This window comes from Venustampulla echinocandica (assembly GCF_003357145.1).
Source record: "Venustampulla echinocandica strain BP 5553 chromosome Unknown scaffold_9, whole genome shotgun sequence".
NCBI classification, from domain to species: Eukaryota; Fungi; Ascomycota; class Leotiomycetes; order Helotiales; family Pleuroascaceae; genus Venustampulla; species Venustampulla echinocandica.
The window spans coordinates 105,379-131,258 of NW_022474214.1; the positions used below are offsets into that span (position 1 = coordinate 105,379).

A 25,880-nucleotide genomic window follows, 5' to 3' on the forward strand; every position below is an offset into this window, starting at 1 on the left:
AACTAGTTCTGTATCTAGGTTGGCTTAATAGCAGGTCATGCGGGAAATAATATCTCTACTGCGCTCAATAACGGCGGCCAAAGATAGTAACCCTCTAAGCCCTTAAGCAACGCCTCCGGCTGTCTCCCTGTCATTTTGTTCCCCTTTCCGTCGTCCAACTTAGCCTCACTCCAGCCTAGTTCCTCAATCCCCATCTGGACCCAGAGGTTTACGGCGTCTAATGGCGCCTCTGCGCCATACCCGGGGCTTTCCCACGTAGCGCGCACATCTGCCCACTGCTTGCTAGACTGGCCGGGCGGTGGTACATCCGGGGGTGCGGGAAGGAAGCGTGCCTCGTTAGGCGGTAGGACGGGAAAAGGGAAGAGTCCGGTAATTTCTTGCACCATGAACTTCTGGTAGTTAAAAGGCTGCGTCGTGTCGAGCTCTGAGATGAGCGGCTTCGGGACGGTAATCACTACGCCACACATAAGGGACGTCGTCCCGCCCGTGGTGCCGTTGAGGAAGGAGGGATCATTAGCGTGGCTGCGTGGGTCTTTGGACGGGTTATCTAGGGGCAGCGCCGGAAATATTAGCACTTGGTTATGGACAGGGGAAACAATTATATTAGAGAGTACTTACACTTCCCCCATAGCCCGTTGGGTAGACTCTTGATGACCGCCGTGTTGTTATCCCACACGGGGACGCTCGCATTCGCATCCTCGCCGAGTGTGACCATCTTCTGCTGCGGTGCATCTGGTCTAATCATGACAATCAGCTCGGTAACGAGCTCGTTCGTGTCACACATAGGTCGAGCGTATAACGGCTCGCTGGTTCCCTCCACTACCGAGGTCGGCTCGGGCTCTTGAACGTCCTCTTTCCCCTTCATGTCCGGCCGGCCGGTGATGATAGTAGCCTTCGTAATCGCAACCTTGCACGACACGGCGAAGGAGAAGTTGGCGGCCCTTACGGTCCACGATTCCCCGCTCGGCGTGGACTTGGTATCTCCGGATGGCACAAGTCCGGACTGGGTGACGAGAACGTGGGGCTTTCGTGGATCATCTGCTGCCTCCTCTGCCTCCGAAGCTTGTACCTTCTCGCGATCCAGCACACTTGGGTAATTCCCCACTGGCGTATCGCTCGCAATGGTATGGAACATGCCCTTGCCGACAACATCGGAAGCCTGACACGCCAGCGAGATAAACTCTTCCAGCGTCAGTGAGTTGTCATCCCCGCCCGATGCACCGAAGTTTATGTCGAAGCCGAACACCCAGAAGTCGACATGCACCGTCCCATGGATCGGCGGTCCCTCGATGTGCAACTGCGCGCCGATGTCGATGCTAATCCGAATAGTCACCAGCCATAGGTCGAGCTTGAATCGGACGCCGACGGTGATGCCACCGTCCGCGATGAAGTAGAACGGCTTGAAGCTTATCAGGAAGTCCACAAACGCATTGTAGAACGCCTGCAGCGGCCCCAAGGATAGACTGACATCCCACCGCCCACCTCCCATGCACACATTGGGTGTGATGGCAAAGTACGCCTCACCTGAAATGGAAATAGAGCTGTCGAACTTCCAGCTGATCCCTAGCCGCGGTGGTCGCGGATACTGCGGCGGCGGGACGAACTGGCGGTGGTAGCCGCCAAGCGTGAAGACGAAGTCGCCCTTCAGTTCTGGGACGGAATCCCCAAACCACGAGTATAGGGCGAACCCGCCCGTCAGGTGGCAGTTGGGGTCGAGAACGTAGCTCGACGGCGTCAGCTGACCGTCGATCTTGAGCGTGCCAGCCGCGATGTCGAGGACGGCTGTGATGCCCAGCTGCACATGGGCGAACTTGAAGCCACCGGGAGACGTCCGTGGGATATCTGCTGTGGCGATGGCGAAGATGCCAAGCTTGATGTTGGGATCCCACTCCACGACCAGGACGGCCGAGATTTTGAGGATCTCGAGCGCAGTGACGTCCAGCCCGGCCGCGATCCAGAATGACCCGTTCTTGGGAGAGAACCAGGTCGTCTGTGCCAGAGCCTGCATCGCCGCCTGTGGACTGGAGTTGGACGGCACCGGGACAGATATGAGCGGGTACGACGTGACGTCGGCAACGGTAGGCAAACGCATGCTATTGTTATATCCGAAGCCGGCCGTGACGCCCGAGATAGTTGCGAACTCGAGCGTGATGAGAGGCCCAAGAAGTCGGGCGTATACAAAGAATGTCTGGTACTGATCCAGGCCAGTAATCTGCCCATAGCACCCCCCAGCCGCGAAGGCCCAGGGCGTGTAGCCGGCCACGAGCGCGCCTTGGTACATCTCCATAGTCTCATTCGAGGTATGCAACAGCATGCCGGCGAGGGTAATGGGCGGCTTGTTATAGGCCGCCGCGAGGCCATCGAGCGACACTGACGGGGTTGGTAGGTTGAACAAGCTGAACCCCTCCCCCGGCTTGAAGGTGAGATGTAACGCGAAACTGAATAAGGCGAAATCGATAGGGCCAAACTTGACCTCCGCATCTACCTTGATCGTGAGAGTATTGTTGGCGTACTTGAGCCCCAAGTTACGCACGGAGAGTCCGCTATACGACTTGGAGTACTCTGCCATGCCCGACTCGCCATTCTCGGAGGGAAAGTCGTCTGTCATCAACTCCCCGGATGGGGGCGTCTCGCCACCGAAGACGTAATCTAGGACGACATTCGTATTGCCTTGAGTGTCCCGCAAGACCAGCATCAAGTGAACACCATTCCGCAGCACGACATCATCCTCTGCTGGGTCTCTCATCACGGCTTTGTACGGCAGTGCTTTCTGATTGAGCGGCAACTTCGTGATGACACTATTAACTAGTTGGACGTCGTCAAGGGTGAGTCCGCTTGACCCTTCCTGCGGCTGTACCCACATGGCCAGGGCCTCGTCAAATGGCTGTGTGATGTTGCCTAGGAGAGGAACTTCGACCTTGGGAAGGGCATCGACAGACGCTAGAAAGACCCGCTTGATCGGGGGCCGCACTAATTTGGATACCTCTGGGCCCGAGTAGGCAAATTGGATATACTGCACACGGAGGTCGCCTAGCTTTACCCACATGGTGAATACAATGCACTGACGCTCCTTGTTGGGCACAAGCCTTACGCCAATCTCGTCGTCGGATTTATTCATGGTGATGTCAATGTCGCCGAGGAAGCTAGGAATACTAATTTCATCCCCCCCTACCACGTTCGCTAGCATGTCGCTGAAGGTAGAGCCCTGTGACTTGTCGGGATCAAAGTGTACACTGGCGTAGAAGTCCCACGCCCAGGAATCGCCTTTGTTGTTGTACGTGAGATCAAAATCGAGAGTTCCAATGCCTAGAGTGCCGGATATGTTGAACTGGGACGCTTGCCCGCTCTCGTACTGGTACTTGATATCAAACGTCTTCACGGCGATGCTCTCCAGGAGAGATGAGGCGGCTATCTTGATGTCATCCTGGAAGAACTGATAGAAATGTGCGGCGGTAAGGTTATTGATAGACCCCACTAGAGTCCACTGCTTCACGGAGCCATCGTACACGAATCCTCCTCGGATCTCTGCTGGTCCTAGAGACGAACCAGGCGGTGGTTCAATGCGAGAACGTATGGAGGCGGCGATGAAGAACCCAGACGAGTCGAAATCGTAGGATGCGGCCAAATCAATCTCATCGATGGAGAAGATGGGAGGCTTGGACTGTTCTTGAGACGCAATGGACCGGAGGGTTCCTGATACCTCGACCGACTGTCCGTCGATATAGAACCTGGCCCCGGTGACCGCGGTAGGGAAGATGCTCGGGGGTGAGTCGTCAGAGCTAAACCCAGTCAGCTTGCCGAGGTCGAGATATGTCGGCCACGTTCCGAATCCAGCTGGAGAGACACCTAGCGGCTCGAACCACTCGTAGTCTTCGAACTCTGGAAGAAGCCGAAGTGCTGCATCATGGACATCATACGGCGGCGCTGTTTGGAATATCAAAGTTAGAGGATCTATGTTTCAAGGAAGTTATGACCAGACAGGGCTTACCGAACCACATATCCGCTTCGAGCGACACGCCAGGGCCTTTGGTGTTAGAGTACTGGAACGTCATGAGAGCCAAAATGAGCTGATCTCTGGCTTCCACCTTCACCTCCAGGTCTAACGCGAGGCTGCCGAATGTTAAGGTCGAACCACTAGGGCCACCCGGATTGAAGATGATAGTGACGCGTCTGAAGTCAAAGTCGGGGAAGGAGATAGACCCCGCAGACTGAGTAAGCCACTGTGTGAATGGAAATGGGTCGTCATCTTGATCTCTAGGCTCGCGCCCGATACCGATGATGGACGTCTTTAACCAGTTGAGCATGACGTCGAGCACCTTTTCGGTCTCCCCCCGGAGGAGAACCAGGGAGACTGACACCATGTTATTGCTCATTTTGATGATCGTCTTGAAGGTAAGGCCCTCCAGCTCTATCTGGACGACGAGGGCCAACTCGCCGTTGGTTAGGAAGTTGATCTCGGTAGGTGACGAGGTCCATATGCTCCTACGCCTCGCAATGACGTAGGCACTTTTGACTTGGGCAGTCTGCAGGACGCTGAGGAATACCTGCAGCGTCTGAATATCCTCCGAGGAGAGATCGAGTTGGAGGCGCGTCGTGGTGGCGTACGCATCCTGCGGGACGAACCACAGGGCATTTCGATGGCCTGTGCCTGGGTTCGTCGAATCGGGCACGATGAAGCGGAGATTCTGGATGATGGACAAAAAGGGATTCTGGAATAGACCCCCAAGGCCAACAAACTGGGCAAGTATATCCAGGGAAATAGTCAGTGGCTGTCGGCCCTGGATATCGAGACCCAGCACCAAGGCCGTCTCTCCATCACGCAGTCCCATCTTTGGGGGCTGACTACCCGCGAAGGCATTCTGCAGTGCGGCATCCTCAGTGCTGAATAGGAGCTGGACTGGATCATCGACTTGTTTTGACCCGCTAAGTGGGAGCAGCTGCACTGAAACGGCAAAGCCGCCAATAATGGTGCTGTTCGGAGCCGGCTGGGGGTTCTTGATCATGGTGACATTCGATGCATTAAGGACATCTTGAAACCAGTTCACAAGCTCGTCATCCACGCTCAGCTGGATAGTCGGGGCTAAGGGGTCCTGCAGCGGATCGCCAACCAGGCTGATCACGGCGCAGTGTAGCGTTGACACAAACCAGTCCCAGTCGGCGTCGGCTGGGATGGACGAGAATCTGGTGGTGACAGCGTGGATGGCAGCCTCTGGGATGTTGTTAGAATATATATACCACCCATCGTCGTCGGCCGTTGTTGCTGAACCGTCTGGTCCCGACTCCTTTGCGGAGCCGCGCAAGAATCTCATGGCCAGCGATATATCCTCGTCAACAGGCCAATCATCGTGGTCCTCTTCATTGATGTTGGTCCCGAGCTGCGCGTAGGCGTCATACGCCTGGGCCATGGGCTGGGGAATGAGGGCAATATCCAATTCATCGTCGCCGTCTCCGTCTCTAGCGGCTTTCCCAAAGTCCAAGTTCTTCTTACGCCTCTTTGTGGCTGCCCCAAGCCACCCCGGAAGGTTGGCGATATCTATGTTGAGCCCGTTCGTACCCTTGCGCTTCCTGTTCGCCGAGGTGCTATTCTTCCCGTTTTTGGGGTCTTTCCTCTGACACGGGAAGCGGGTGTTCTGGTCAAACACCATGTAGCTAGCGGCGCCATCCTCCATGTCATCAGTGCCGGAGGAACGAAGTGTAATGCACTGAGGCGTCGACGCGGTTGGATTCTTCTTTGCCTTTCCCGTCGAGGGTGATGGAGGATAGAGTGAGGATGGGGGCCAGCAGAATTTGTCCCATCTCGAGTTGAGCATGGTGATCAGGGTCAGGCGCTTCGTATCCGCGTCCTTTCCAGCGTTATACTCCTGTATTTCATTCTTGCCGGCCTTATAGTGGTCGGCCCACCCGCTGCATTCAGTATAGACGGTCTCTAGAAACTTCTGAAGTGCCTTGCCGTGTTTCTTATTGTCAAAGGCCTTAGTGTTAAGAAGTTTGCTGGGGAGTATCGTGTACTCGCCCGATGTGTCTATGTCGAAATAGAAGGGATACCTTGTCGCAAATATCTGAGGCACAGTACGCTGTGCATTGTCCTGGCCATACCTTGTCCACGCAGACAAGAAAAGAATCGTCTCCCAGCCTGAGGACCAAAGATCAGCCCAGCTCCCGACCTCACTTGCGCGGGCGCTCAGGAAGACGCAGGGTAAAGATGTGTGTAGATCAAAAGCATGCCTTACCTGGGTGGAAATAGGAGCCTGTCGGGTTGGACATAACAATATTTAGTGGGAGGAAGGTGACGGCGTCTGCCGGCGTCGATGACCGCGAGCCGTGATGGCTGAGCTTCATGTTGGTCATTTTGGTAACGCCGCCTTCTCGAAGCCATCCCTGATACATGGCCTCGCGCTTCTCATCTGCGTCACCCGCAAAGTAATGTGTGCATTTAGGGGGATCCTTCGGGTTTATGGCTGGCCAGAGAATGACAGCTGCGATGGAGAACTGGTTGGTTTTGGTGACCCCTTCGGGCACGATCTCGGGAGCCCCGACAGGGTCTTCAGAGCTGCTGTCACCAAAAGTATTGTTCTTCACACCAATGCAGTATATCCCTGGCGCGCCCGTCTCCTGCGGCTTGTTGTCCTCCACGAGCTTGGCAGGCGTGTAGTCTTTTGAGGGCTTCGTCCCCTTATTTGTAAAGAAATTTACGCCCAGGACGTCGTAAAGGTTTTTAAGGTTTTGCGCCGACTTCAGGATAGCAAAAGGGTACCAGTCCGCGTCTGGGGCCGTGCTCGCGTCTTTAGCTATGCATACCTCGATATACATACTATTGTCTTTGAGCTTCGTTTTCTTTCCCCTACGGAAGCTTGCGGGGAGTCCGTTGAGGGATTTCGAATTCCCATTCCGCGAGAACACTGAGTCCTCGTTCGGGCAGTAGAAATAGGTTGACGGTTTCTTCTTGTCCCACCGTAGGTAAAGTAGTGCGTCCGCCGGATCCATCTTCTTCTCTATGGCCGCAATCATGTCTTTCTTGATCTTGTCGACTAGCGCGCCATAGTGGTCCTCGTCCCAATGGCTCATGACTATAGTGTCAAACTTGAATGCCTTGGTAGCCAAGTTGTATACCGCCAGCATCTTCTCGATCATTGCGGTAACTACATTCTTTGCTTGCTTGTCTGAGGTCGACTTGGTGCCGCCGTCAATAAGCACCACACCCTTCACCACTTTACCTTGTAGAAGCACATGAATCCCACAATCACCGGTCCTGACTTGGGCATGGTGCGATTCGACGAGCCAAGCAGAAGCCATGCTAGTAAATGGAAGTCCTAGCCTAGGGGTCACTTAAGCCGAGATGTTGTTCGGTAGACAGAAGTCGAACAAGTAACACTCATTTGAACCCTGTCTGGTACTGTAGAGATTTGGGGTTAGAATTGAAGTGTTCTTCGGTCAAGTCAGTTCCCGTGCGTGCTGGATAGCGGGAACAGCCAACATTAATGATCGCAGATATCCTAGCTTAATAAACAATGGGAAGGGCGAGTGAGGGACTAGTCAATACGAAACAAACTTGAACTTGCGAATCCTGACGACGGCACGCTGCGCCTACATTGACTTGGATATTTTGCCAGGTGACGCTTCCCAAGCTGAAACAAGTCTTTTGCCACCGCCTGGCGTTACTCACTCGTATAATTACATTCGGCTCCATTTTCTTAAGCAAATACAGGCCCGGCTACAGTCCATGTACGGCTCATAGAGAAAATGCAAGATCATGACGTGAAGCTCTGGGTTGCTGAGCTTGCGGTTGGGAGCCGGTTGCAGTTCAAATAGAGTTTAGTTTTAGTGCACGTGTCGAACTTAAATCAGGCCTCGTTAAATAAAGGGGTGGGGAGGGTAGCACGTGATAAAGGCTTGGCGTACCTGGCCATACCACGTACAGGCGTAGAACTTACAATCCTAATCTTAAAGCGGAAGTTTTATGTAATATTATTTATAAATTATAAAGTATTCTTAAGCATACGCGAAGTATATAATACCATCAACTCCTTCCTCTACTTCTGTTTCTAGGACTATTATATTTTTATCCTAGAGTGGTTTCTCAACTTTGTCTACTAGCAGAGTTAGGCAAGGCGAGGCGATTTCTGCACTGACGAAACCCATTTCCATACTGGTTGAACTACACACGTAGCTTGGAGCCGCCACAAGTGCGCCACGAAAACGGGAAACTCGCACTGTGGTCTAGACTCTTCAAGAGCGAGATATAGGAACGAGACTTGGGTGAACAGTGAACTCTAACTCAGAGGGTAACGGGATAGATAGTCGAGACGCATAGCAACATGACTGCTGTATAGTTGAGAAGCAGGCCATTTCCCGAGGTGGGCAGATTCTGCTTTACCAGCTTCTCTTCTTTCGTAACTTCACGGATGTTTCCGCAACTAATTGGACACGGCTACATCTCTCTGCGGGGTGAAAATTCCTGTCACGTCACCGTTGGAAAATATCTACGGGTTAGCCTAGCGGTTCGAGAAATGCGACTACTTTCGAGCTATCGAGAGGACTTTGCTATATCCCGGAGAGAAGATGGCTAGTGCATGGCTTGTACTTGATGAGAAGTGTCCTACAATTCTATTTAGTCAATCGTATTGTCGACTATGTGTCCCTTCACCTTCTCAGCCCTAACTTCCTTACATCAGTCCTATTTCTTGCACTATAATCTATGCTCCTCTGCATTGAGTTCACCATCACAATTTACAAAGTCTTCCTATTGCTAAACATCGTTATCATGTCCGGTGTAGCGGCCATTGTGAATCCCTTGTACAAGCGCGAAGCGCTCCTGTGGACATGCACGCGCGCGAAGCAGTTAGGCGTTGAGATGAGAAACCTAGACACGAGCAACTACAGTACTTACGTCGACCAAGGCTGTGTGACAGGCGTCATTCGACCGGCCACCAAGCTTGCTTCTACCATTCATCAAAGAACAGTAAACCTCCGTGCTGCGATGTATAGAGGTAGTGGGCTGCTAACGATGTTATATCAGGTTACCGTGTATGGCATCACTACTTACTTTCAGGGTGATAAGACTCTTGCGACTGTGTCGAGCCTTAGCCCGGTTTACAACCCTATCGATGCCACGAAAAACAGCAAAGCTGATCCAGGCGCCTACAATGCCCTTGCGGCGGCTGGCGATGGTTTTAAGTATGACTGGGTCTACTTCTTGCAGTAAGAGGCTACCTATAATCTCCCTTCGAAGAACCAGCCCCACGACTAACTCACTTCCAGGGATCCTGTAGGGGAACAGCAGCGACCACGTATCACTGAGTATGAGTTCAGCTTGTCCAATTCGCGCAATAGATATGTCTATGACAGACTGGAGCCAGACCCAAGCTCCAACCTTGCAGTGGTTCTCCATTCGAAGAGCAACACTCGGATGATCATGTTCCAAGGATACAGCGATCCAACGTTGTACTATGCATGGTCGGATGGGAAGAGAGGTATGGCCAACCCCGCTCTCTTTAGTTGTGACGAGAGCTACAGCCGCTAAGCTTGCCCTGATAGAGAATCCGATAGACACTACGAACAACGCCCAGACTGGCACGCCTCTTGCGACATCCATTGTCAGCATGGATGATGGCACCATTGAGGTCTATCTGTACTATGTAGACAATCAGATGGACTTGTACCGTGTGGTCTATACTGGTACAAACTCGTCGGGACTATGGGGTGCTCCACAGAAGGTGCAGAATGCACAGAGGGCAAGCGCGTCATCTGGTCTCACAGTGATTCCAGACATCGACCTCGGTGTGAACCACATATTCTATATACGGAGCACGGATACAGAGTACACGGATGTCCAAGACCCGTTTAAAGCACGACTGTCGAACGACGCTGATTTGGAGTCGGAGGATTATATTGCCAAGCTCAAAGAACAGAGTGAAGCTGGGGGTAGCGTTGAGCGACAAGACGGAATGCGTTATTTTTAAGCAAGAATAGGAGGTTAAAATTTTATTCGTAAAAAGTCATAATATTATTTATTTATTTAATAATATAATAACAGTAATCTTAATGACTCTTGCCGTTTGACTCCACTCCAACTCTGCTTTCCCCGGTGTTTTTTTGTGCACACTCATTAGTTTCGGAGATAGGCTTTTAGGTATTGTTATATTCTTATTGGATATTTAAGACCAAATTGAGTTATAAAAGAGATGGTCATTGATTTATCACAAATAAGCAGGGAATGGAAGTAATTAAATTGGCCAATCTCTAATCAAATGACTTATATCGGGTTGTTGTAATAGACACGGGAGAAATGGTAGAGGTTGGGAACCCCGCGATGCTAGCTAGAGCGACGGGGACTAAGTTTAGAAATTTCGTGAATACTACGGTTAAGTAGTAGGAAAGCCACTTATGCATAGTGGCATGGGCCGGAACGATCGTGCTAAAGGGAGTAGTGCGTAGAAGTGAACCTACGCCACGGCACTGTGCGTCCCGACATGATTCCCGAGAAACCCATGCAGACTAGTTGATAGTCGCGGGGGAATCGAGACGAATCAAATTGAAAACTTACTTCCGGGTAGTGTTAGTGGGCTGGGAGGCTGTAGCACCGATAGCAGTTAGAAGCTGCAGATGGCCATATCTAACTCCTTGAATGTAACATGTCAAGAACTTAGAAAACGGTAGGCGCAACACGTCATGGGCGAAGATATAGGGCGCGTCGTGTAGGAAGATTTCTTTGTCCTCGGAGATCCTTTCCTCTAGCTAGCTAAGCCTCGAGAGTACATTGATTGGTTTTCCTGTTGATATAAGACGGAAACTGTCTAGTGCCAAGATCCTGTCTGCGACAAGAAAGAGATCAAAGCGCCCCTCAACGAATCTATGTTTTCCCTCGATGTCAACACGGACGTAACCAACGAGTTTGTCCCGCCGCTTAAAAGCCACAGCTAATCGAATTAGAGGAGAGTTTAGTAGCGCCGGTCCGACCTCGGTTCCGAAATTTATCAACAAGCCTTGATACTTGAGGGAATATACTCGGCGCGTCTATATAAGTTGTCTATTTTCTATTCTATATGCCGGAACGCCGGTGTTGTAGAAACGCTCACCGTTACATTCTTACGTAGATAATTATATTTTTACTAAGATTATTATGTAATGTTCTCGAATCCTCCTATCCGACCATGTAACTATTAAAATGTATACATACTATAGTACTTGCTTCCTAATTAGTACCACCACCCCATCGGCCAATCTCCTACCTTGAACATAATGTAGTCATACACTCCTACTACTCACGTGCCGCCCTTCTGCGACTGGCTAGTCTGGATAGGCTTTGCCATTTGCAGGTATCCCTCGATCGCCGTGTATGGCCCTGGCTGGAACCTGGGCGTCGCATCTAGCTTCCCAAGCCCCAGCGCCATGAACTTCTGCAGTCCGTCATCTTCGCCACCCTCCTCTGCCTCGCCGGGACTACCCACTTGCCCCGGGTCATCGACGCGATAGCCCTGCAGCCACCTCCATTCCGCGGCTCTAAGGCTCGGCAGCTCTAGGGCGCTTCCTGGGAAGGTCAGCTCCTCCAGTTTCCCGCCGTAGTTTGCTGGGAGTGCATGCTCCACGTCGAAACCGGGGGTGTCTCCCGTCACTAGCAACGGGCCTACGTGGAAGAAGGCGGTCATCTGATCAAGTGCGCCTCGCCAGGTCCAGTCCGGCAGCGCCAAACCGGCCACTGGCGCGATCCCGCCACCCGTATACGCATGCAACGGCACGAACGGATCGACGATACACCCGAAGACGGCCGGGTTGAAGCGCGCGTGGGTCGCCGCTGCAAATGCCGCGCCGGGGTCCTCGTACTCAGCGAACGAGGACGGGGAGAGGTAGTAGGCCTCGAGGGTTGGGAACGTTGACGTATCAATCGGCTCAAAGCGCGACTTGGAGGATACATCGGTATAGTTCGTGTACAGCGTGTCGAGGTTTAGCTCGCCGCCGGGAGGGCACTCCCACGGCTTGGAACTGGCCTGGAAGTAGCCCACCAGGCCATCGTGAAGGCGGGCGGCGTCGCCAAGCTTGAGGGCGAAGTTGTAGACGTCCGAACCTGTGTCAGATGGGTCTCGGAGTAGGTGGTACTTGGTGTGTAGTCCGTCCTGGCTCTTGAGAGTCGACTCGTTGGCCCTAGCATCTGCTGAAAGCTCCAGGCTATAGGCCGCGTTTACTAGAGCGAGCGGCTTGCCCACTAGTGCCGTCAAAAAAGGGCCGTACGCCGCCGTCGCGGGCACCGCGTGGTCGACAGACGCCGTGATCATGGCGATGAAGTCCTCGAGGAACTGCTGCCCTTCCTTGCTGTCGGTGAACTGGTTGATCAGCCGGTCGATCTGATCTGTGTCCGGTGAGCTGGAGCCACGGCCGAAGGGCGTCCAGCGCGCCGTTGCTGCGACGGGGAACGGGTTCTCTCGGGATGCTGCCCGGGCCTCGCGGTAGAAGCTACCGTCCTTGAGGAAGAACTGGACGCCGTTGTCCACGTAGTTGACTACCACCCACCCCCAGATCGGATTCTCCCACTCGCGCGCCGGACGCCAGTACGCGGGGTCGGAGGCATCCTCGTCCCGTACAACAAATTTGGCGTTGAGCCTGCTGGGCTGGTTGATCTGCGGCGGCACCTGGGCGAACTCGCAGACGGACGTGCTTTCGGGCTTGATAGCGACGTTGGCGTAACCGCCGTCGAAGTTCTGGGGCGCCAAGAGGTCGCTTAGGCACGGGTAGAGCGGCGGTGGGCCGGTCCGGCGCGGGTGCGGGTCGATGGCCGGCGCGCACTGGCCAAACTTATCAACGATGGTGAGCTTCGTGAAGCGGAACTGCCCATGCGTGGCGGGCTTGAAGGCTGCGAAGCTGGTGTCGGGGAGGGGCACGAGGCTGCCGTATGGGGTGAGATCGGACTCGATGCCGATGGCCTTGATCTGCTCCCAGCCAAGATTGACTACCTCGCTATCAAGGTACGCTCCTTTCATAGGGATTGGGGCCTCCCCGGGCACCCGGATGTTCGGTTTGAGGTGGTTCCCCTCCATAGTCGTGGTGAGTTGGTTGATGAACCCGCCCATTGGCAACGACAGCAGCGCCATCGTCGACACATTCGCCTGAAGCTTTGCTCTCTCCTTGGGGCTTAGGTACTGGTCCAGCACCTCAGGGGGGGTACTGCTGAAGAGCTGGTCGATCTGGGCCTTTAGATTAAAGGTGGCCTGGGGGAGGATGAGGGTCCGGCCGGATAGCGTTCTTGTGTCTTGCACGACATCCTTGTCCTCCCATAGCGGCTGGGACCCCGGCGCGATGGCATGGTGGAACTTGGGCTGGCTCTCCATGCGCGACGTGGTGTACTCCAACGCCCACTTGTCATATTCGACGTCGAAGAACTCGGCTTCCCACTCCACGTACAGCGGGAACCAGGGCTGCGTGCTCTCCCAGCGGTCCCGCCAGGGGGCGTCCAGCGGCGGCTCGACCGAAGGGTTGCCGCGGTCGTGGTAGAGAGGAGGGAAGGTCTCATAATCGAGCCTCGCCACCTCGGTCTCCTCGGCGGGTCTGGCTGGCGTATACTGTACGAATTCTTGGGCGAGCGCGAGCGCCGTCTTTTGCAACTGGAGGGGTACGCATTCGATGAAGAATTCATCAAAGGCGGGCACCGATGGGCTGTAGAAGGTGTCGATCTGGTAGTCGAGGCGACAGATCAGATTATCAAGGAAGTCTTCCGGCCAGCCAGGCTTGGCCCCGGCAACAACCACGCTCGGATCTCTAGCCTGTGCATACTCTCTTAGGGTGGCCATCTTTGGTTTCTGCGATAGTCTCTGGTCTATGATATCCTGGACGGTAGCCTGCTGTTCTCCCAGGAGCGTCACGAGCGCTTTGTACTCGGCCGTCAGCAAATCTGCCCTTACTTTGTATTTCTCCATCACTTCAGGAAGCTTGTTGTCGACATCTGTCTCGTACTTCCACCAGAGGGAGAAAATGTCCCACTGCGTTCTCTCGAGTGCACGCCCTGTCGAGTCCACCAGTGCCTGCGCCTGGTTAAGTAGCTTCAAGTTCTTCTGGTCCTTCTCCGTCGGTGGCTGCGCTGGCCGGTCATCCTCGATCGGCATGACAAAGTGGGCACCACCGCCAACGGTAGAGAAGTTGTAGTTTTGCACCTCGTCCTCACCCGCCTGTTGATCGGTCACACTATCACTCTGCGCTCGGAGGAGGGTAGAGATGCGGTTGATGTCGCTCTCGAGCTCGTCCTCGTGGTGGGCGTGGATATAGGCCAGGACAGTGTCCATGGCTGTTGTACCCACTGCAATCGGCATCTTTTCGATGAGGTCTTTGGTGAAGATATCGGCCAGGACCTTTTTCGGCCTGTTTGGCTCACCGTCTGCATCCCACCGACGATGCCACTCGACCCCGTACATGGCTCCGTGGCAGATTACCCTGGTATTGGTCGACGAGCTCAGCCAGTCGTCCAGTGCTGGCATATCGTTCAATGTCATGTTCAACTCGCTCAGCCGACTGGATCTGGTGTCACCGTTGAGAGTAAACGGGTCGTCGGCACTACTCTCGTGCCAGCCCATAACATAGTAGTCAGCGGCCGCATCCGTGAGCGACGTGGGGTTGCCATCCGCGTCGACGTAGCTGAATGTGTCAGTCACGGAAAAGACGTTGCTATTGTGAGGCTGGTAATCAGGGAATAGCTGGTTCGAGCTGTTTAGCAGATTAAGGTTAACCCGGGTCTCGGCGTCTCCGGGCTCCTTCCACGTCGCTGCGTCTGCTTTATAGCCGACGAAGATCTCTGCTTGCTTTCCGATATCTATATTTGCCGGGTCCGTGGCGTTGCCCTTCGTGGAGAGGATGTAAGGCGAGATGTCTACCTGAAGATCAACCGAGTCTGTGAGGTCGCCCAAGGCCCGCACTCTGTCGCTCTCGACAACCCATCCCTCCACGGGCTTGATATCGGCACCAGCGGGCTTGATCGTGCTCAGGTCCAACTTCCGAATGATCAGCCATCTCGTGGGGGGATTCCTGAACTGCGGAGCTGTGGGATCGGCAGCATCGGCCGCCAAAGCGCTTCTTGGCGCCCCTTGGGGTGTTGCTGCAGCGCCTGTGCGGTATGGTCGAGGGAGGATCCAGTGCAGGTAGACGCCCAGGCGGCTCTCGCGCATCTCACCACTCCCGAGGTTCATAAGGCGAGCATTCCGCTGATATGGCGTCGCGTTTGCCAGATCAACGAGGTCGACAAGGTCATTTTGCAGGAGGTAATCCTGATTCCCGACTCGCAGGAATGTGTAATTGGGCTGTGTGATGGGCGCAATCTTAGAGTCCAGACTATCGCCATCACAGACGTCCTGGTTAAAGACGAAGGCGTCCAGCTTCATGGGAATTGAGACATTGGAGTCTGCCATGGCTCAAGGAGATCTGAGAACGACGTGAATCTCGAGTGGATTTGGAATTCCCGTGTGCAAAGCTGGTACATTCTATACTCTAGGTAGGTATTGAGCTCATCAGCGATACTTCAAGTGCCAACGGTTCACTGGACGCAAAGGACTCGGTCCGTCACACATACACTGATGACATAGGTCTCCCCAAGTCTCCCCAAGGTTCCCGTCGCTCATGATCAATATATTACCGCATGGGAATGGGAATGGGAAACACCGCTTTCGGACTTTTCGCTGCCCTCGGTCAAATTTCGTCTCTGTGTCGTCACACATCTGAGGTACTGGTGGCCTCATTAGCAAGCCACCTTCTCAACAGCAAGACTGGTCTTTTGACAGTCCAGCTCCCTCTACGAGCCCACCACGCTCATAAGGTGGGATATGATGCTCGCAATCCAAGCACATCACAGCTTGTCCACCCCTCGCCTTCATTTAATCCTCACCTTAACCAAACCGAGGTAATAAGCGTTCCCCCTTGGCTGCAATGCCTTCGGTATCCATGTTCCAGTCACCTCGTTATCTCGTATTCCGACACGCGCAGCGTGCTATCAAGAAGAATGTCGCGGATCCGCCAGACGAGGCTCTTGAGCCTGGCCAAGAGCGCCTTCGCTCCTTCGACATTCCTGGCATGCAAGCTGGGCCGCATACCATCGAAGTGCAGCAGCCCGTCTCGGGAGACCACCAGAGCACGACCCTCTTGACGACCCAGAAGTTCGACGTTGTCGCTCCACGCTTCTCTCTACCTGAGGACGCCATCCACACGACATATCCGCCCCAGGGGTTTGCTGCAACCGCCGAGACGTTGCCTCATGTATTTTTCAATGAACCGACATTCCCATGGGAGAGGGTGGGAAGCTGGGATGCCGAAAAATCGCCTCCTAGTGACTATTCTAGGAATAGGACGCCGTGGCTCGCTGTGTTCGTCTTCACTGAGGACGAACTCAAGCTCGCTGAGGCGGACCTAAATGGCGCGGATAGCATCTTCAGAGATATCCCATCTCTTAAAGACGGTGCAAAACAGGACTCTACCTTCGCCGTGAGCGTCCCCGTTAAAGAACTCTCCAATATTGTGTCCACGGTCAACCCTTACACCAGCGTGGCCGAGGACTCGACTGTGGCAACCACTGTCCTGCTAAAGCGGGAGCTCTTTGCCGCCCTCTTCTCCGAGTACAATAGCGAGGGAGTTGTCGAACCGGCTTCAACGCCGTATGTATACTACCACCGCTTCCTAGCCCATAAAGAGATTATCAACACCGAGGGCATGGCTGTCTCGGGAGCCACGAGCGTCAACGACACTGGATCCTTCGGCGCGGTTGTCTCCTGCCGCTCTGCACCTGTACCTCCCAACATCACCGCGCCAACTCCAGTTTACGTCCATTTAGTTTCCATCGAGGGGGTCGAGCAGATGGATGGCTGGCCCCTCCAGGCGGATACGAGATTTGTGGCGCTCGTTTCCCTCGCCAGCTGGAGCTATATCTGTCTCCCGCCAGACACGCCTAATGTTAGGGATGAGCTCGTCCAGCTGGGCAAGACCTTGGCTCCACTCCGGCCAGCCCTCTCCGAGGGCGCCGAAGAAAAGCTGAACAATAACCCGCCTATTGGGCCACGTCTACTACAGAGGCTAGAGCAGGGCTATGCCATGTCCCGATATAGGGTCCAATCCGGGGACATGACCTCGTGCCTCGTGCGAGGACCGTTTACCCCGGTGGCAGAGTACACTCTCCCAGACTGGTTTCCCAAAACCTCCATGGTTGGCTCGGACTTGAGCATTCTGGACCGAGAGCTCGGCCTGATGGACATCTCATACGCGGCCGCGTGGCAGCTCGGGCGGACCATGGCGATCGCAGACCAGTCCTTTACCACCAGTCTCTATTCTGTGCGCGTCCAAATTATTCAACTGGCGACTGATGCCACCAGAGACAGGTACGTTAGTCGGTACACTTGGCATAAGGGCCAAGAAGCACTTCTCGCGGACCTCAGACACTCTGTGAACCGTCTGAGCCTCCTGCCAGGCGCGGATGGCCTGCGTGAGAATGGTTCGATCCGCCGAAGATGGGACCGGAAGTTGGCAGAGCCTCTTGACCTCTCGTACCATGGACCGATCGTTGATGCCCTCGTCGACCCCGACTTCAACCAGGCTGCGCGGGACGTGGCCAGTACGCCGGATCCCACAAATCCCACCCAGCCCTCAGACAAGCCGTATGATGAATACAATGCCCCATTCTCGGTGGACTGGGTCGTAGTTCTGCGCTGGGTTCTCGATAGGCTCTTCCTCGACAGCATTCCTGCACACTATCTCTTGCCAGATGCTAGCAGCCTACCCCAGGAGAGTCTGAGGCTCTTCATGATAGATGACAACTGGGTGAACTGCTTCCTCGACGGTGCTCTTAGCCTCGGGAATCACATTGATCAGGAGGGCGACAAAGTTCGCGACGCCATCAAAGGGGCAATCAACTGGTACCTCCACTCTCCAACCTCCGTCCACGCCTACTTTCCGCCCATCCCAAGATACGGGTGCTTGATTCGGTCCGCCCTGATCAGCAAGTTTCCGGACATGATTGTAAAGGTCGAGCCAGCGCCTACCGATGATGCTGCACCGATCCTGCTTCGACATGAAGTTATTGACAAAGGCACCATGCTCTGCCTGTTCTCGCAGCCGCCATCAGCATCCACTTTTACAAGCCTCACCTTCACCCAACCTCCCCAGCAGCAGTCCTTTGTCGTGGGAGAGAAAGTAACCGGCTCGGATCTGACAATGGCCTACCGTCGAGCGTACACGGTGAAGGACCCTGCGGATCCTGACTACAGCAAGCCCATCGAGGAGGTCACGTGGAAAAGGGGAGAGGTCCCCAAAGATAGGAGTGTAATGTACCTCTGGAATGTGACTGATCCCGTCTCGCAGTCTACCGTCGACCTCCGCATGTTTCTGATGGACAACTTCGCGCCGGACTACAATGCCCAGCTCAATCTCAAGATGCCACCCGGCTACTACTCCGACGAAACGCCCAGCTCTGCCCTCATGGCCTGGCAGCTGTCGAATCTATCGTATCTCCTCCCCATCACTGCGCCGCCAGGCTTCAAGCCTCCGCCAGTCACCCGCCATCCTCGGGCCCTCCCTGTACACAGACGTGTTGCCCCGCCGCTTCCCCCTCCACCTCCATCGCAGAAGCACGGGCATCGATATTTGGACAAATTCCCTCGTCTCGAAGATCGGCCCACCCGCAAGCATTATGTCCCGCAAGCAGCGCCGAACCCGATGGGCCGGTACGCTCGCCATTACCCGACGCCGAGATGGATCAGCGACCGCCCCTCAACACTTAGCGGCGGGCCCGGTGTACTGTTCCCGGCCTTCGAGTTCTTCTTCTGGTCGGCAGAGGCGCCGGGTGCGCCGGGCAACCCAGGCACGATCCCGATGCTGCGCGACATGAAGGAAGCGCCAATGGCGCAAGATCTGATCTTCAGTATCACCATACCCGCAGCCACACGCCCCGACCCATCGTTCTTGCTGGAGTATATCGAAATCGAAATCCCCCAGGGGAATCCAGCTGTGGGCGATAGCCCAGACACCCTCTCGGCCACTTCTCTCGGTGGCCATCTCGGTACTAGCAACGAACCCGATGTTGGCACCCAAGGACCGCTAACCACATTGTACGACGGCCCCGGCGCATCCATGCTCTCGAACCTACGTTTCAACCCTATCTGCACGTTCTCGCAGAACTACAATACTCTGATCATCCGGCTGATCCCGCGAAGCCTAGGCGAGAATGGCACGATAGGCACCGTACCGGCAGATCGGTGCAACGAACTATCATTCCTCTTAGCTGGAGTCAAGGCCACTATATCGAGCGAAGAGGTTACTGTAGTGCCCCGGATTAGTATTCATTACAAGAACTATAACGTGCAGCATCCGACACAGTTTCCACAGCCAAGTATGGCATTAAAGCCGGTAGATTATTAACATGTATATGGCAAAGTGTCAGTGTGCCCAAGGCACTATTTGCTACTTACAAATACCGCATCCACCTCCCCCTAGGATAATCTTAAAGATCAGGGTAATCAATGGGACTTCTGACGTTGTGCGCCTTATATGCGCTGGCTTCAAGTTAATCATTAGTCTCTATAGGAAATAGTACCGTATAGCATAATAGTATACCTTATCCAACATCTCGTTAAGTTATATAGGGATCTCTGGACGTGAGCAGCGACCGCGCTTTAACCTGAGCGAAGGGTGAGCATTCCTGAGCCATGGCCTAGTAACTTGAGTATGCCCTGAGCCATGGCCTCAGCATGCACTACGAGGCCATCTTGGCCTCAAAGAAACTGTTTTGGCTCCCTTGCAACCGAGAGCCCTCCATATTTGCTTCTATCTCCGTGATAAGGTTACCCAGCTCAGGCGTTATCATTTCTTTTATCCATCGTGGTGTGGCATCACGTGGTCGGACCGGCCCCCAACGCCGCAGCCCTATCATGCAATCAATTGGCTACGAAGCCGCTGCAAACCCCCGACTTAGTAATCAGCAGAGGCCAGGGCCCGCATGGTGATAATGTTGGTTGGATATCGCGCGATGTGCGAAGATCATCTGCCCAAACCCACGCACGATTCGGGAAATTAGCCGCCCGCTGCGGACGTGAGACAGCCCAGGCTTCGAGTCCTGTGCACGGCGCTTAGCAGTAGGCATCATGATTTAAGTACTTTGGCTGTCCGGCAAACTGGAGATCCTTCGTCACTCTCCGTCTATGTGTTATTTTTGGTCTAGATATCGTATAACTTTCCTTTATCAATTATCAGAATGGCAGATCCGATAAGCACTGCTTCTGGAGTACTGGCGTTGGCCGTGTTCGCTTTGAAATCCAGCCAAGTTCTCTACCAGACTGTCGCAAGTTTCCAGAGCAACCAGAGGATTGTGCGGGAGCTCAGAGAAGAACTCGAAGCCTTGGATGCGGTCTTACAAGCCCTTCGGGACACGGCTACCAACACCGACCCAGGTCTCACAATGCTAAGCCTCCCTCTCTTCCGATGTGGCAATGCGTGCAAAGACTTCGAAGCCGTGATAGTCAAATGCACAGCGCATTCCAATGGATCCAGGACAAGTTTTAGGGATTGGGCGAAGCTAAGGTACATGGGCGATGACATTAGTGGGTTCAAAAACATGCTGGCGGGGTATAAATCTACGGTCATCATTGCGCTAGGCGATGCGAACATGTAAGTTGGGCTTGCGTATTTAAGGGCAGAGCTAATATTCTACCGCACAGACGGCTGTCTGTTGTCACCGCACAGTTCCTCGAGGAATATAAGGCCATAATCACGAATACGACCTCTGATCTTGAAGAGCACCTCCAAGAAATCGACAACAAACTCCAATCCCTCTCTTTACAAAGCACGACAATTTCCGATGAACAGGCGGCTGAGCGAGGGGCCATTCAAGAGGAGAAGGACAGCACTCAACAATGCCTCGGTATCTGCGCCCAGGTCTCAGCGCATATAGACCAAGCTCAGCCTAACTCCTTCGAGAAAATCTCAACGGCTACGGGTTCTCAGAACGTTGATGCTTCGTCGAAAAATCCTTCTTGGGCTCGAGTCGTTACTGCTGATACCTTCAAAGAATGCAAGGAGAAGATATCCAACGCTACCACTCAGCTCGAAGTCCATCTCCAAGACATCGACAATAGATTACGAAACCTCCACTCAACTTCTCCTGAAACCCCGAATGAACAGGCGGCTGAGAAGGAGCAGATAAAAGCGGAGCTGGATAGCATTAAACAGTGTCTTGCCATCTGTGCCGACGCCTCTACTCAAGCAAACAAAGAGCGGACCAACCTCTTTGAAGATGTCACTATGTCCGACGATAGCCGTCAGGTGATCGTCTCAACAATTGGAGACCTGATTACCGCTAGGCGCATCACTGCTGGAGACAGATCCTTACAGTGCCTAGGACAGATGTCTGATGATTCTGTCCAGCAAATCTCGCAGAGTCACCTCCATATCGCTACGGGCAAACCTCAGGGCCTTCAGGCAGCATCAGATGCGCCATTTGAAAATCGGTACGGAACTGGGGTTAAGCTTGCGTAACTAGTTAACTAAGCTTGGAGGAAACAGGTGAGACAACCAAAATAGAGAAGACTGGCTGGGAAAGACGCAGGTGCAAACAGGTAAGAGGATCCACGGTGAGATCGGCAATATATCTATCGATGGTGGTATTTTAAGCCTGTTTATGAAGATAATACCCTATATTATAAATGCATCTAAGGAAGGTCTTAGCTTACATAAAATCCCGTGCTTTATTACTTATTATATAGTAGCCCGATTAGTTCTCTTTGGTTGTTTCTTCTTATTACAAATATAATTTAACTAACTTACATTATCCATAATCTAGAAGGTGATAGTATAGCGTTTCTTAGATTTGATTTAAGATCTTACGGAGCTTATTCAGACTCTTAAAATCAACGTTAAAACATGACAAACGTAATGCTCAATTACATATATTGCTTTAGTAAGCGGGTTAAGGAGAGGGAGGGCTAAGGGTGATTAGCGCCTGAGTAAAAGCAGTACGACTGACTAATGCGATATGAGGCGGTGACAAAAGAAGGTTAATCCTTGGGAGCCTGTTTGGGCTCCCAGGGAAAATCAGCAAGACTTAACAAAAATAGAATTATAAGGCCTTAAGCTAACGTATATTGCTCAGGGGCTGCTCAGGGTCTACTTAGGGATTACTCAGGGACTCCTCGGGGACCTGGTGCACCGCTTAGCTTGGGTGAGTGAGCTGACGGTGATTAGCGCTTGAGTAAGAGCGGCTAGCCTCACTAGGCCGATCTTGGTACTAAGATAGTAAAATCAGTGTCCGATTACCAATATTTTACTCTACAGTATTAACTGAATACAATCAATTTTTTTGTACTATTTTGAGCCCTCAAAAGTATTAACACATATTCACACGGCTAGTGTAGCTATCCACCGTCCGTATAAGCACGATAGACAGTTACGACGTTAAATAGAAATTGCCATTACTACTAGTATCATCATAGTCAATATATAGGTTCCTAAGAACCACCAACCCAGGTACCAGCGATAGATCTGACACTTCTAGCAGGATATTTATATTTCAGTATCTCAGTTACAAGATTCACAACCGGTGTAGCCATTACAGGACGACCCATCAGCAGTGACCCCCTTTCGTGGTGGCCGTCGATATTATGTAGGCCCCACCGAAGCCCAGATACCTAGTTTCTGAAGTGGACCTCTGATGTGAAATTTTCGAAGACCCAGCCATTAATAGCAATGGACGTACCAATGTAATAAGTTTAAGATTAGGTCTGATCTATGAGAAATGGTGTAAATAGCGACTCAGGAATATGGACGTGAAGATATAGTCTGCACTAGCAAGCTCTAAGAATGCAATTCTATCTATTACATACATAATTCGCCTGCTTCGAAACGTGAATAGGTTGAGATTTTTGGGCCTGGCAAGAGCAGTTGTTAATAGTTCACTAGAAAGCATTAATTAACCCTATACTTTGAATTAAAGGCTAAATTTACTAAGTATCAAATAGCTAGCTACTTTGTAGGATGTTATAGCATTGAGATAGGTATAAAGAAGAATATATGTGTAAGGAAAGTGCCCACACTCACTTCTTATATTCACATGCAAAGTCCAAAGCGTGATGCTCTTGTGTCATAAATTTTAGTGCTATAGTCTATGCAAGGCAGCAGGATGAATATATTGTATCTCTTCACCTTGAGATGAATTGTTACCCCGTATCGATATATGGTGATTCTTTGTTGAGCCTTGGTATTTGCTACGTCTCATAACCCAACCAACACGAATCCCTAACACTGCATTTATACGGAATAGCACATGGTAATGTGGCAGGGCGAGATTGAATCGATCGACGGCGAGTGATTAATTGCGACCCATCGCTGCTACTTACCGTTGGCGAATAATACATTCCTACAAGGAGAACGAAACCATGGCAGCCCTGGGCTTCTGTATTCTTCCCCTTGTCTCTGCCCCTGGACTCCTGCGCCTCTTGTCGCTGCTCGCCTTTCATCAAGTGTCACATTGTTATTTACCCCTGCTTGGTGCTTGATAATGGTAGTCATTTTGTTTCGTTCTCCAAAAGGACTGCCGACTGATAATTATACCACAACTTGAGTATGCCTACCATTTCAATACGCAACCACCCGGTCCAATCTGCAACTTTTGTTGATTTTGAGGCGAAGATAATATTTAGTCCCTGGTGACGGCGGGAAGTCGTTGATTGATGATATAAAGCTGTTGGGGCGTCAACCAATTCCTCCCGAAAAACATCCAGGCCGCATTGCCCTAGGGTCTGCTGAGTTCCATGGAAGTATGTCAACAGGATTCCTTTGCAATAACAAGTGTCCTGATCGTAAAAGACGCGCACACTTTTAACATCGTCAAGCGTTGCCGTGGAATAATAAACTTCATCCTGGTCCACAGAGCATGGGCGAGCTGGTATTTGCACAACAGAGCACTCTATAAGCCACTTGTCTTTTGTAACATAACTGCCTATCCCAATCGACGAAATTGGTGTGCCAATATCTGGGTCATTGTATAGTAGAAGCGTAGGAAGCCCACGCGAAACCTCTCCCTTGCTCGAATTCGACGTGCACTGGCCAATGAGATGTGTGTCTGAGTTGGACTCAATCTAATTGGATATTTAGAGTAGCATTAGGAGGGAGATAGGATGCTTACCACCAGAGCGGAAGATCCTAGGAGTCCAAGCCCCCGAACCTCTTTTAAAGGAAGATATATCCAAACAATAAATCTCCGAAGACTCTCTGGGAGTTTTTGATACTCAAATAGTGCTGATAGCATGGTAGATGTGTGACCATAGATGCCATAGATACATCCGCCTTTGTAGAAAACGTAAGGCCTGTAATATCTATAATTCTAATGGTGCGCAATCGAGGTGAAATAGTCTCCCGGAAATAAATAGAACTGGCAGAAGCTGAGTGTTGGAGGACAAGGAGTGTCCCAGATTTGAAAGCCAGTGTGGCTTTTGGGCAACTCAAGCCGCAAAAGACCATCTTGGAAAATTTTAGCAAAAACTTAAACGTAATGGGTAGTATACCTTGAAATCTGCAATGACATCACGTAGAACCTCCCCCTCAGCTATAATGAATGCAAAACATCCCTCAGAACTGCCGTCCAAATGACCACTTATAGCAAAGCGTTCGACTCTCTTGATCCCCCTTGAGTCAAGACCAAGTCTAATTATAGGTAACTCAGGCTCGTCAGTTATGTATTGAATTTGGGAGCCTCTCTTCCACTGGTGTATTTGGTCAAGTGGCGACTTCGTCTTCGAACTGGGTAGACCCGCGAGAATTTGATCGATCAGGCCCCAAACTGTAACATATCTCCAGAACGAAGTACCGCCACAGAAACTTGTAATTATCGAAACAACCTCAAGAGGTAGCTTGCTAATCCGTATCCCAAGATTTGTAGCTGCTTCCATGGATCTCGCAGGGTAGGTATAACTATCGCCGGTAGAGAACCCAACAGGAGATGCCTTCTGCCATGGGTTACTCCATGCTGCTCTTGCCCAAAGACGGGGCAACGCTAGGTGTCTTCTATAGAATACCAATAGACAATCACTGTGTACCGCGAAGGCCTCCGGTGATCTCGCACAAACAGAGCAGCCAGGCTTTCGACAGAGTATATACCCGCGTATTGGTGGCCAGATACCGAGGGGGGGGAGAGAAGGGAAAAGGTCCTACACAAGCATCCCCAGTGGTGGAATCTTGGTTGCTAAGAACTACAATAAATCAGCAACAATCATTTACTTCGCACTGGCAAGTTTGGGGCCATACACACTAGAAAATCTCTTGTGGAGAAACCGCGGCGTAACATGCATGGCACAATGGATGCAGTGCCAAATGATGTTTACGGGGATTGAAATACATTACGGATAAACAATCATGGTACAGGAGCTGCGGAAGACACGGGATAAAAGGGGGTAGGTGGTAGCACAAGTGTAGCGCGCAGTGGCTTCTGACCCACTTTTATCGATAAAATGAAATATATCACTTTTACTTTAATTGTAGCTCAATACTAAGTAGGCTACATAATATACTTATAATACTTCTTTGAAATATTATATTCTATAACTAGTTTTAATAAAATCTTAAAGCTTTAACTTATTATTTGATCGAGCTAAAGGTTAAGGATATATATACTACTAGAGAACTGTTGTCGTCAGCATAGACTAGAAGCGGAAGAGGTTGACCGATTGCTAATAGTCTAGACAATGCTGGGGACAATGTGGTTGATGTGGATTGGCGGGGTGCCAGCCGAATTGAGATGGGAAAATACAACATCCACAGATCAATTCCTTGGGTTTGGATTGACTTATTAGTCGGATATCACTATCATTTAAACAAATGACCATAAACAAAAATCTACGGCAATCGAAATTATTAAAAGGTAGTCCCTTGAGTGTATATGC

At 52.1% G+C, this 25,880-nt stretch overlaps 5 protein-coding genes across 5 annotated transcripts; 3 read left to right on the forward strand and 2 right to left on the reverse strand.

The window, feature by feature from the left end:
- Nucleotides 1-35: 35 nt before the first annotated feature.
- BP5553_08820 (uncharacterized protein) lies at nt 36-7,293 on the reverse strand (the record flags this gene model as incomplete). Its single annotated transcript, XM_032017443.1, has 4 exons — nt 36-547; nt 619-3,924; nt 3,989-6,133; nt 6,231-7,293. 4 exons carry the CDS (start codon nt 7,291-7,293, stop codon nt 36-38), a joined length of 7,026 nt encoding a protein of 2,341 aa, XP_031866086.1.
- A 1,468-nt stretch (nt 7,294-8,761) lies between these two features.
- On the forward strand, nt 8,762-9,959 carry BP5553_08821 (uncharacterized protein; the record flags this gene model as incomplete). Its single annotated transcript, XM_032017444.1, has 4 exons — nt 8,762-8,959; nt 9,017-9,198; nt 9,259-9,470; nt 9,535-9,959. The coding sequence occupies 4 exons, from the start codon at nt 8,762-8,764 to the stop codon at nt 9,957-9,959; spliced, it is 1,017 nt and encodes a 338-aa protein (XP_031866087.1).
- A 1,302-nt stretch (nt 9,960-11,261) lies between these two features.
- On the reverse strand, nt 11,262-15,383 carry BP5553_08822 (uncharacterized protein; the record flags this gene model as incomplete). Its single annotated transcript, XM_032017445.1, has 1 exon — nt 11,262-15,383. One exon carries the CDS (start codon nt 15,381-15,383, stop codon nt 11,262-11,264), a length of 4,122 nt encoding a protein of 1,373 aa, XP_031866088.1.
- A 514-nt stretch (nt 15,384-15,897) lies between these two features.
- BP5553_08823 (uncharacterized protein) lies at nt 15,898-19,371 on the forward strand (the record flags this gene model as incomplete). Its single annotated transcript, XM_032017446.1, has 1 exon — nt 15,898-19,371. The coding sequence occupies one exon, from the start codon at nt 15,898-15,900 to the stop codon at nt 19,369-19,371; it is 3,474 nt and encodes a 1,157-aa protein (XP_031866089.1).
- Nucleotides 19,372-20,203: 832 nt separating this feature from the next.
- Nucleotides 20,204-21,483, forward strand: BP5553_08824 (Uncharacterized protein; the record flags this gene model as incomplete). Its single annotated transcript, XM_032017447.1, has 2 exons — nt 20,204-20,616; nt 20,667-21,483. The coding sequence occupies 2 exons, from the start codon at nt 20,204-20,206 to the stop codon at nt 21,481-21,483; spliced, it is 1,230 nt and encodes a 409-aa protein (XP_031866090.1).
- Between the last annotated feature and the right edge of the window lie 4,397 nt (nt 21,484-25,880).